The sequence below is a fragment of the Myotis brandtii genome, unplaced genomic scaffold (genome assembly GCF_000412655.1).
Source record: "Myotis brandtii unplaced genomic scaffold, ASM41265v1 scaffold165, whole genome shotgun sequence".
In the NCBI taxonomy this organism is placed as follows: domain Eukaryota; kingdom Metazoa; phylum Chordata; class Mammalia; order Chiroptera; family Vespertilionidae; genus Myotis; species Myotis brandtii.
Window position 1 is genome coordinate 638395 of NW_005356042.1, and position 11067 is coordinate 649461.

Genomic DNA, 11067 nt, shown 5'->3' on the forward strand with positions numbered 1-11067 from the left:
CAGTGCTATCCCCTCACTTTCTGTGAAATCTGTGCAATGTTTAATATAGCCCTGTCACATAATGCACAGCCATTAAGTTATGTTACTGCCATTACAAGGAAGGAAAGAATGTAAGCATCCTGGAGTTTCTTTAGGGAAGAGGAAAGTAAGAACTGAGGGTGGCATTCAGGGAAGAAAATGAAGTCGTTCTAAGGCCATACCGATGGAAGGGGCGGGGCTGTGCACAATGGTCTGGTTCTCCTCCGCTGCCTCCAGATGAACTGGCTCTTCCCTCGGCCCCCATGGCCGATACTCAAGAATTCGGCACCGATACCAGCAGCGCCGCCGAGCATCCACTGTGCTCCAATACAGACGGGAGCATCTGTTGGGTGGGCATGTGGGACATAAGGTCAGGACAACTTGGGAAATGAGATCTAGTCCTGGAGTCCCGAACCCCACCAATTCCCCCGGGCTGCTCACTGGTAGCCAATGGGGAAGAGACGTCCCTCGCAGTCCGAGAGATCAGACAGAGTACCCAAGGAGTCAATTCGAATGGAGCCTAAGGGCAGAGGAGAGTTCAGGAGGGTGGGCCTAGGCAGGGTCAGGAAGAACATGGTAGACAGCAAGTGGCTTACCAATGAGCACGTTGATGGCATCAGGCTCGAGCCCTGTCAAGAACTTTCGCTTGAAGTTGATGCCCTCAAAGTCTACATAGACTCGGCGAAGAACATCAAACCCATCGGGGGTTACGATCTCCTGGGAAGTGGGTGGCAAAGGGGATTGCTGGATTGGTAGGGTATGAGAGGGATGGAAGGAAAGGCTCTGTGGGTAGGGACTTGTGGGCAGGTTAGGTGGCTTGGCTTAAGGGCTCAGGAGAACAGAGAGACACTGAGGCAGCAGGGCCAAGCCTAAGAGGCTATGGGGATCCCTAAGTGGAAGGGGGAAAGAGAGCAGTGGGAGCTATCTCCCCCATAGTAATGGCCCACCTTGCCATCTAGCAGATCTGTGTGTTTCTGACAGAAAACTTTCTTGTCATCCTGGAAGATGCAGTAGCTGGCCCGAGCACACATGAAGTGAAAGTTGCTGAGGCAGGAGGAAAGGCAGCAGCCCACCGTTGCTCCAGGCTTTAGGCAGAGCTCACAGCGCTGCAGGTGGAAGGGGCTGCTGAGGGGAGAAGCCAGTGACCTGGGCCAGAGCCTGACACTCAGCATCACTGTCCTTGAGATTCTGCTTGGGTTGTCTAGCCTACCACTTCACAAAGGGCACTCACCAAACATAACCTCTCACCTAGTGGCATCCAGGGTCAAGTTCATATCAAGCTACTTCAGACTTTTTTTGAAGCACAGTGTTACAGTGGAAAGAAAAATAACAGCAGCTAATACTTGCGGAGTGGCACTTACAATCTTTCTCACATGACTCTAATGTAGAACCTGTATTACTTCACTTAATCCTCAACCTGCCCCCTGTAGTAGCTACCTCTATCATCCCATTTTCTGACAGTGAACTTGAGCATCCCACAGGTCCCACACTGGTGAGGGAGATTCTAACAAAGGCAACACCTCACTTCACAGGGATGTAGTAAGAGGTAAGTGCCAAACTGTATGGAAAGCATCCAGGACGGGATCAAATGGAGGTCTTTTAATCTTTAGTCTCCCAGGCCAGAGGGCTCAAAAAGGGGGGGGAAAGCCACTATGTCTCCTGCACCAGAGTCCTGGGACAACAAAAAAAAGGTATGTAGGACCAGCAGTGAAAGGACATACTGTGGTAGACTGTGGAACAAGAGCTGTCTCCATTGAAGGAGGGGCCCCCAAGACCCCAAAGGCTGCCCACCTCTCCAGGCCCATGCCCTCACCATCTGCCTCCCTCGAGCCACAGCAGCGTGCACATTCTTGAGGGAACCATCATTTTCCTCAAATACTTCAGCTGACCAAATGGCACAGTTAACGTGTGTCCATTCATTCTGCCCGATGTACAGGAGCCGCCCCGCCTCCTGAGGGCAAAGGACTGATGTGAGGGGAGGCCCCAGGGACCAGGCCCCACAGCCTGGGGCTTCACGCAGTAGCCCTCACCTTAGAATCCGCATCACCATACTTGAGGCAGAGTGCACACTGACGAGGGTCCTCCAGGTGCGAAAAGGCAACTGGATCCTTGCCCTGGAAACCTGGAAGGAGTGTGGGAAGGGAGGTCTAAGAATCAGGACCCAGATTACCAACTCAGGGGCTCTAGTTTGCAGCTCCCACTTCCCAGTACCTGCTGAGGGGTCCCCTGGAGGCTGCCCTGATTCTGGCATCTCTGGTTCCTGCTGCCTCCACTGAGCGTAGACATGGTCCAAGGATGGGGGCAACACAGCATTGGGAAGGACTCCACTGTGGATAGGCTGGGTCAGCATCTGACATGTCTAACAAGGATGGCTGGACTAGACCCACCCAAAATCTCAGCCTAAACATGCCATGACACCCTTTGTCCTCTCTCCATGTAGCATTTCTCTCAGTCTCCCAAACAAGCTAGGCCCTCTCATGCCACCTTTGGCACGTGAAATGCTTGTTGTTCCTCATGCCTGGAATACTCTTCCTTCACATCTCAGCTCAGACGTCATCACTTCTAGGGAAGTCTTAGGCCCTAGGCTCCAGTAGGCACCTCCCTTGGGCTTCCTCATCAGGATCCTAGACTGTCTAGGTCATCAGTGCCTACTCAACCCCCCAAACACAGTTCACCCACTGCTGTCCCCAACAGTGCCTTGCACAGAGTAGAAACTGAGAGCCAACTCCACAGTCTGAATCTTTGCTAGTCTACAACCACTAGGGACTGTCATTCTAGTCCTACCATCTTCCAGATCCGAACTCTGCTCCTTAACCCCTCAGGTGCCCTTGGCCTTTGCACTCACTCCCTGATTCCCCTCCTGCCACCCAGCCTTGCTCACTTTGGCAGCCGGGTACTCCGTCGCCAGTACTTGGGGTCGTGGGCGTCGAACCAGCCGAACGTAGACTCTAGCAGCTGGGGAGTGGGTAACAGGATGAGAAGAACTGGCTTCCCCAGGAGAGTCGGCAGGGTAAGGATCTGTGAAGGACCCACTCTCTCCTCCCCACTACCACTGAAGCCACCCTATAAAGATCCCCCCCAGAGCTCACCTTCAATAGGAGCCCCTTCATCTGGCCTCCAGCCCGATGCTCTGAGGGCTCTCCTTCTTCTGAGTGCCCCATCAGGATGCTCACCACATCCTCCATGAAGCTGTGCTGTAAGGGGGCTTGTCAGGATCCAAGCCCCTGCCCACCCCCAGCCCTCTCTCCTCCTGGCATCCACTTGTTCCTCTCAGTGTCCCACTCACCACAGACTTGTAGTGGCCTTCCTCAAAGCGCTGACTCACAGCTTGCAGATTGCAGGGCCCAGGGTGCAGCTGCTTTCCATCTTGCCCACACTGCAAAGAGGGGATGTTGGCAGGGCTGGTGCCAGGCCTGGCCCCACCCAGTCCTGCCACCTGAGCCCTCCAGACCTGGGTGCACAGCAGCAGTGGGACTGCCATCTTGGAGCTCAATAGGCCCTGGAGCACCTGTCGCAAGCCACCCTGCAAGGCTCCACTCAGGGCCTCTCGCCAGCGGGGGTGCGTGGCCCCAGCACACGGTCCACAGGTGTACAACACTGAGTCTGGCAGCCCCGAAAGGATCTCATAGTCTTCATCTAGAACAGCCCGGGTGAGAAAGAGAAAATGTTTTGGGGCTCTTAGCAGCCCCTAGTTCACTAAAGACATTTAGCCCACCTCTCCTCCGAGGGCCTGTGGTGAAGACAGGACAGGGATCCCCACAGGGTTGAGGTCACACCCCTGGTACTCCCCCAACTCACCTGAGAGCCCCTCACACTTAGCATGCACCCAGTGGTCACACTGTGCACACTGCATCATCTTGCTCTCGTAGTCGTTGTCTTCATAGCAGCGTGTGCAGATTGGGCAGTAGTTTCCTGAAGGCAGAGGGAAGAGGGCAAGTCAGAGCTTCTGCCACGGGGGTGGGAGCATCATCCCTAGACTACTACATGGGCTGCCTCCATTATGCTCCATCTTGGGTCCCTACCATTCCCAAAAACCTGGCTGAGGATAAAACCTCTCTTCTAGCCCTGTAGCCCCAATGCTTCATAAGGAATAGGGCCTTGCTAAACATGATGCCTGAATAAATGAGGAATGCGCAGGTTTTCAAAGTGCTCAGTGGAAACTTGAGGTTCTGGGAAGCATCTCAGGGACCACCATGAGGGTTGGTTCCCAGGCCCTCCACTTCCATTGACCTCAGAGAGGCTATGTCCCTGTTATATGTACTGGAAGAGCCTCTATTGAAGAGTATCCTAAACAGAAGGAAAGAGTCCATGGCGAAAAGAGGGTGGAAAGCAACTAGAAAGGAGCATCTGTTCTAACTGCCTATGCAGGAGCCTGGCCCACTCCCCGGTGGACCCCCAGGACCCAGGGCCCAGGACCCCTGCCAAGTCCCCACCTTTCTCATAGAGCTGGGTGCACCTGGGGCAGAGGCTGTAATCTCCAGACCACTCGACGTCCCAGTTCTTGCCTGGAGTTGCCCCACAGCTTTTACAGCGCACACAGGCTGAGCAGATCTGGAGAAGCAGGGCAATATTAGGGGCAGAGCCAAATACCTGGCTTAGAGCAGTGCAAGGTGAGGATGAGCAAAGAGAAGTGGACGGTAGGCAGGAGATAGATAAGGAAGGAAGGGTAAGAGAAGGAGAACAGGAGAGAAATGAAGCAGGGAGACTGGTGAGGGGGAAACTGGAAGGAGTGGAGGTTAGGCTAGAGCAGGAGATTCTGAGCCTGGGATTGTGGAATCCATGAACCCCTGAAAAATAGTACATCTAATTTCTTGTCTATGTGAAATTCCTGAAGAAATGTTATGTTTATCAAACTCTCAAAAAAACCTCCAACCTTCCCCTCCTCAAGAGTCCTGGCCTGCAGTGGCGGGGGGGAGCATTAATTAGAACTCCAAAGCAAGGGGTGTGGGCCTCCTCTCTCACCCAGTGGCGCCTTTTGCGTGTAGCCCGGGTTGGGTAGCTGGGCCCCAGGCAGGCTGGGTGGTAAGCATGGCGGCAGCGCTCACACTCCAGGAGGTGCTGTTGGATATTGGAGAGACAGCAATGGCAGGACCTACTGGCATAGGGATACCCCTCTCCTCCATTCCTCCAACCCCCCATGGCTCCAGTGCCTAAACCTTGGATCCCCGGCCTTTGCGCCCACAGACGTGGCAGAACTTGCAGCGGCGGCAGCACCAGGTGTCATGATGTTGGGGCAGGGGCCGCTCAGCTTCCTCCAGGCAGAATGGGTGGAAAGGGTCACAGCAGACTTGGCAGAACACCAACTGGGGGTGGGAGAGTGAAGAGTGAACGATGAGCACAGTGAGGTAAGGGCATGAGACCCTGCTGAGAGAGGCCAAGAAAAAAATCAGACAATAAGGGCTAATGGAGACGTGAGGGGTTGTGAAAAAAGGCGAGGAACCAACCTCATGCAGGCCTTTGCTGGCACACAGCAAGCACACCATAGGTGGCCCTCCTGGCACGGAGGTAAGCACACTCAGTCCTCCCATCAGCCACACATTCTCCAGGTCACAATCCTCCTGAGGGAAGAGAGGACACAGGATCAGAGAGCAGTCAGGAACATAAGTCAGATCTATCCATCTTAAAGCACAGGCTTCTCAGACACAATCAATAACTTTCTTCCAACCACAGTCCTTGCCATCGTCCCCTCAAAGCCATACCTTAAAATCCACACGGACCCGGTGCACACCGTCAGGAGATTTCTGTTTTCCAGTCCAGCCATTGGGAAAAGAAGCAAAGGGACCAGGGGCCAAAGCATCCTAGGGGGGGATGGTGATGGTCAGAAGGCAGCCCACCCCATCTTTACAAGCTTCTCTCCTTGCTGCCCTCTCTCCCAGCCTTTCAGACCCTGTCTTTTGCCCACATCCTCTGCTTTCCAGGACAGGCTGTCTCATCCATCAGGGCCTGTTTTCCGGTGTGGACACACCACGGCACTAAGGTGAGCCCGTTACCCTGACTTGCCAGGAAACTCCTGAAAGGAGGGAGCCATGCCTTCCACGGGGCTCAGGGTTCTTGGAGTGGGGCCGTGCTAACCTTGTCTAGGCGCCTTCGGGCCTTGAGCTGCAACACAGGCTGCAGGGTGGGTTTGCGGGGCCGGCTCTGCTCCTCAGGTTCTGGCACTGGTAGCTCTAGGCAGGACAGATGAGCAGTGAGCTTCCCTCTCTTGCCTGCCGCACTGTCCTTCTTTTACAACCCCCAAATGTAACCTGGATCCCCAGGGCCTTCTTTAAACCACCAAGGTATGTTAGGATGATCCTTAGGCCTTGCTCAATAAGCTACTAAACACTTAGCATGCCAGTTCCCCATCCACCTAACACTACCTCCTTCTCTGCACTCAGCTCTTCTTCCTATCACACAGATAGAACCCTGGGGTCAGAGCTCCATCACTTCCACAAAAAAGACATAGGACTGACCAATAGAGGAAGCAACAAACAATTCGCACCATTCTCTCGGGGAGTCCGACGCCGGGGAGCAGGGGGACCCCCGGGCTCTGAGTCATCCGAGTCCTCGAAGATATCATAGGAGGGTCGCTGTTTGACGCAGCGCCTGGCTGACTTGCGCTGCAGTAGGAGGGAGTCCTGCTCCTCGGGCCCTGGCGGGGCCACCACCTCCTCCCGGGGCCCCCCAGCTCCCGCCCCCCGGCGTGGGCCTGGAGGACCAGGGGAGGCCTCAGGAGATTCATCGGAATCCCAGGGCAACAGCGTCTTCACTATCGTCCGGCCTGTGGGAACAGGGGACTTAGTAGGATCTGACTTCAGCCAGGAACATGGGACATTTGGATGAGAATAGCCAGAAACAAGTGGGGCAGAAGAGAACAAGTACAGGAGAGGTACAAAAGCACATGATGGAAAAAAAGACAAAGGTGGTGGACTGCAAAGATAAGGGGAGAAGAGCAAAGAAAACATGGTTTCCTCCATACAACAAGTCTAAATAAGGTTGTGTAAAGAAATGCTCAAAACTTGTTACCTTTCTTAGCCAGCCGCTCCATCTTCCGAGCCTCTATCTTGTCGCACTTCCGGTATCTGGGGAGGGGAGCAGCACGTCACCAGGGTAGGGGACTGGTGGTCTGGGGGGAAGAGAGGAAGCTCTCCACAAGGATGCCAATCCCACTGCTCTGGTGGGGCAGGGGGCCTTGGTGATACACAACCATGGGTGGGAATGGAGGCTGAATCCCAGCTACTCACACACAGCACTGCTTCTTGGTGTTAGGGCCACCAAACTTGGGCTTGTCCAGGCAGTTGACACAGGAGCCACAGTCCTGCACACGCAGGCAGCCCCGACAGTGTCCACACCGTGCCATCCGCATCTTCTTGCCATGATGGGAGGGCAGTGAGCGCTGAGGTGTATGGGCCAAGGGTCCTCCTGACCCTGCAGGCTCTGAGTCCCCCCCCGGCCCTGCTGAATCCACCTTTCCCTGCTGTGAGCGCGATGGGACACTCTCAGTCTCAGATGCTGATGATGTATCTAGAAAAGTGGAGAGGGGATGGAGCTACAAAGCCACCAGGCCTTCTACTTCACCTCCCTTAAACCTCAGGCTACTTTTGCAGTGCTCAGGTCCCACATGTCCCCAAACCCGCTTTGTCTAAGACCTAGCATGTGCTCCAACCCCCTTGCCACCTAGCCTTAAGCACCCAACTCAATTCCACTCTCCCAGGCTCTTGGTGCATTAGCTCGCTCCCAGACTTGACAAGGTTGTCCAATTTCCCCACAAGACACCCATCCCTACCCTCTGTGGCAAGGTCCTGCCGATCGCGGAGAGGGAGAGCACTGAGGCGGGGGACGTCTTCAGGCACCATGGCCCGGGCCTGACCCAGGGCCACAGCAGCGTGACGGCAGACGTGTTTGATGCGGGGGCCTTGCACAGGGGACTCGGGGCCCTGGGAGAGGAGACACCAGGAATACATGTGGGCAGTTGCTACTTGCATTCCTGCAACCACCCTCCTTCAGAGGGCCCTCCACCCACCCATACCGATGGTCTCTCTCTCTTAGTTTCCATCGATTCGTCTTCAGACCTGACAGGACCTCTATCTGAGATTTGCTTGACTGTGCCCACGACCTCCTCCATCTGCCCTCCAGGGCTTGGCTGGTGGGGAAATAATAAGCAGGGTTAGAGGCTGAAGAGTGAGCAAAAACAGCGTCACAAAAGGAATATAGGAAATTATGGGACAGGGAATGGACTGGCTCAGAAGGTTGCCTGCAATGTTGGAGGGAGACCGGAGGCTAAGGGATTGCAGGGATTGAGGCTGGATGACTGGGTGCAGGGGCCTGGCCAAAGCACCATGCTTACCGGCATCAAAGATGCCACCTTCTGCTGCTGCTGCTGCTGGTCAATCTTGAATAGCTGCACCTTGGCTCTCTTGAGGAGGCTGAACATTTTCTCCTCTACACCAGACAGTGGCAAGGAACCAAGGCCTGCAATCCGGGCCTTTTCCAGTGCTGGTGGCTGCAGTTGTAACTGTGGCTGCAGTGGTGGTAGTGCCTGGGGCAGCAGCTGAGTTTGCAAGGCCTGTAGCTGAGCCTGAGGCTGCTGCCCATTGCTCAGAGGTGGACTCCCAGATGGGGGCACCTCCACCTTAACAGGGGTGGTGACCACAGGGGCAAATCGAGGCAGGCTGAGATGGTTGGTGCGGCCCACTGCCCGTGGCTCAGGCTCAGCTGGAGATTCATCAACAGGAGGTGGCTCTGGCTCAGGGGCTTCAGGGGCCCCAAGTGGAGCAGTAGTAAGCACCGATTCATAGATCTTCAAGTGGGCTTCACTTGGGGTAAACTGAGGGGCCCGAAGGAGCAGGGGCCTCCGGGATGGATTGACAGGAGCAGGAGGTGGGGGTGGAGCTGGCGGAGGAGCCGGGGGAGGAGGGGGCAGTTCCCGGGTCAGTGAGGTCCAGCGAAATGTGGGTTCCCTTAGGATCGACCTTCTCTTTTCAGGGAGTGGGACTGGGATAGATAGGGGAGTTGGGGCACATGGTGGAGAGGGGGCTGGCGCTGGTTCCTGGGGGGCGAGTGGGGAGATAGCAACAGGAGGCCGCAGAGGTGAGACTTCCACCTTTGGGGGCTTGGGGGGATCTTCATCCATAAATCGCCGGGGTGTCTTGATGACACGGGAGGACCGGGCACTCACCACAGGCATAATAAACTGCCGGATATTCTTCAGGAAGGTGGTGCTTTTGGGGGCCACAGTGGGGCTGTCTTCCAGAGGGCCTCCTGTGACGGTGCCAGGGGTTGGAGTGGTAGGAGAGGTGCCCTCTGGCCCTGCCCGAGCAGCTTCCCGCTCTGCCCGTTGGCTGGGAGTCAGGGGAGGCCGGCCCCTCTTCCTGGAGCATGTAGCTAGGACCACGGGAGGGGATTCTTCCTGCTCCTCTGGGGCAGGAGGTGGTGGAGGGGATGGTGGGGTTACTGAGGGTGGTGAAGGGCAAAGTGGGGATGGAGGAGATGTTGAGGGAGATGGAAGAGGTGGGGGGACTGGAGGAGTCAGGGGTGGTGAGGGCAGCTTTGCCTCTTCCTTTTCCTCAGCTATCATCATCTCCTCCTCAGTTAAAGCTCTCTCTTCCTTCTTTTCCCCTTCTTCCTTATCTTTCTCCTCCTCCGACTTCTGCTCCTTGCTCCAGCAAGGGCCCTCTCCCTGTCCAGATTCAACTCTTCCTTGGGAAGCATCCTGCCAGCTTTCCTCATGTTGATCCTGACCCTGACCTGATTCAAGTCCCAAGGACAATCGTCCCATCTTCACTCTTTTGGCCTTTGAAACAAACTTGATCACGAGGGGGAGTCCACCTCGGCCTCGGCCCCTGCCTCCACGGCCTCCTCGCCCAGACTGTCCTCCACACTTGGGGGTCCCAGGTCCTGGGCCAGGCCCCTCCTTGCACTTCCAGCTCCCAGTGCGATGTTTTACTGGAACCATAGGAGGTGGGGGCTCAGATTTAGGGATTGTCACAGCTGCTTCTGCCACCATTACTGCTTGTTGCTTCTTCCTGCACGGGCCTGCAGGCCGTCCTGGGGGCCGCCCCCGAGACCGACGGGGGGTGGAGGGCTCACATGCCCGGTTCCGGGGGGCTGGGGGTGCCTGGGCCCGCCGGAGAAGTTCAGTCAGTGCTTGCACCATCCGCTCTGTACCCTCCTCACCCCGTTTCCGGGCAGGAGTCTTTGGGGGGGTAGGAGTCACATCTGCTAGGCGAGGAGGCAGAAGGGGGATCGTCTTATGCTTGTGGCCGCGACCTCGAGGGGCTCGACCTAAAAGGAGAATAGGTGTGGGGAGATGGGTCAAGCTAGCCCTTTGGACTAAGAAAGGTGCTGCAGGAGGTCCAGAACTAGTCTTATTTGTCTGTTTCCCCCACAGCCCAGCCTAGCTTGGGTTTTGAACACAGAACACATCTGGTAACTGATGGAGACTGTAGTTGAACAGGGAAAAGCTGACACAAAGAGTGAGGAGTAACATTCCTTTAAAACTATAGAAGTACAGTTTCCCCATCACTCACCTCGTTGTGACCGGAGCGCAGAGCGCAGGGAACTGGGGGCCACATCGTCATCTGAATGAAAACCCTGAAATTCCTGATTTAGGGGACCAGGGGTGGAGGGGAGAAACAGCAGTCAGTGCCAAAGCCCTTGTTCCACCTGAGACTCCGGTATTGAGGAATACGCCCAGCTTCCCCCTTAAGGGACCCCTGCCTACTTACAAAAGGACTAAAAAGACTAGAAGGTGAGGAGAGTAGAAAACGGTCTCTCCTTAGGCAGGAAGACACGGGGTATTTTGAACCTCCACCTCCTAGGCCTGACCATCCCAGCACAGAAAACAAAGCAGGGCCTCTCGGGCCAGGCAGCAGGCACTACCCTGACTCCCTGAGACTCCAACACAGAAAAAAGGGGGGCCTCTGTGTACACCCTCTTGGGCATCAAAGATGCCACCTCCTGCTGCGAAGGTGGGAACAGGGCCACCGAGCTGGTGTGTGTGTCTGCCACACGGGCTACCACAGTGGGATCCCCACACCTTCCTGCCTGTTCTGCGAGGCTGGGGGTACA

The 11067-nt window shown here is 55.8% G+C and overlaps 1 protein-coding gene across 1 annotated transcript in view; it reads right to left on the bottom strand.

Moving 5' to 3' along the window:
* KMT2B (lysine (K)-specific methyltransferase 2B) overlaps nt 1-10638 on the bottom strand; it is a gene marked incomplete at its 5' end in the record, with an annotated part of 27865 nt that extends 17227 nt beyond the window's left edge. Inside the window, 25 exons of the mRNA XM_005862651.2 lie at nt 201-361; nt 460-538; nt 615-735; nt 966-1124; nt 1832-1969; nt 2049-2140; nt 2230-2345; nt 2900-2973; nt 3108-3212; nt 3305-3394; nt 3470-3654; nt 3817-3930; nt 4452-4569; nt 4981-5076; nt 5175-5321; nt 5463-5576; nt 5718-5816; nt 6091-6185; nt 6500-6778; nt 7024-7079; nt 7242-7521; nt 7784-7934; nt 8027-8140; nt 8345-10281; nt 10527-10638. Of these exons, the coding sequence (XP_005862713.1) occupies nt 201-361; nt 460-538; nt 615-735; nt 966-1124; nt 1832-1969; nt 2049-2140; nt 2230-2345; nt 2900-2973; nt 3108-3212; nt 3305-3394; nt 3470-3654; nt 3817-3930; nt 4452-4569; nt 4981-5076; nt 5175-5321; nt 5463-5576; nt 5718-5816; nt 6091-6185; nt 6500-6778; nt 7024-7079; nt 7242-7521; nt 7784-7934; nt 8027-8140; nt 8345-10281; nt 10527-10638 (5032 nt within the window). The remainder of the gene's footprint in view (nt 1-200; nt 362-459; nt 539-614; nt 736-965; nt 1125-1831; nt 1970-2048; nt 2141-2229; nt 2346-2899; nt 2974-3107; nt 3213-3304; nt 3395-3469; nt 3655-3816; nt 3931-4451; nt 4570-4980; nt 5077-5174; nt 5322-5462; nt 5577-5717; nt 5817-6090; nt 6186-6499; nt 6779-7023; nt 7080-7241; nt 7522-7783; nt 7935-8026; nt 8141-8344; nt 10282-10526) is intronic.
* Nucleotides 10639-11067: the final 429 nt, after the last annotated feature.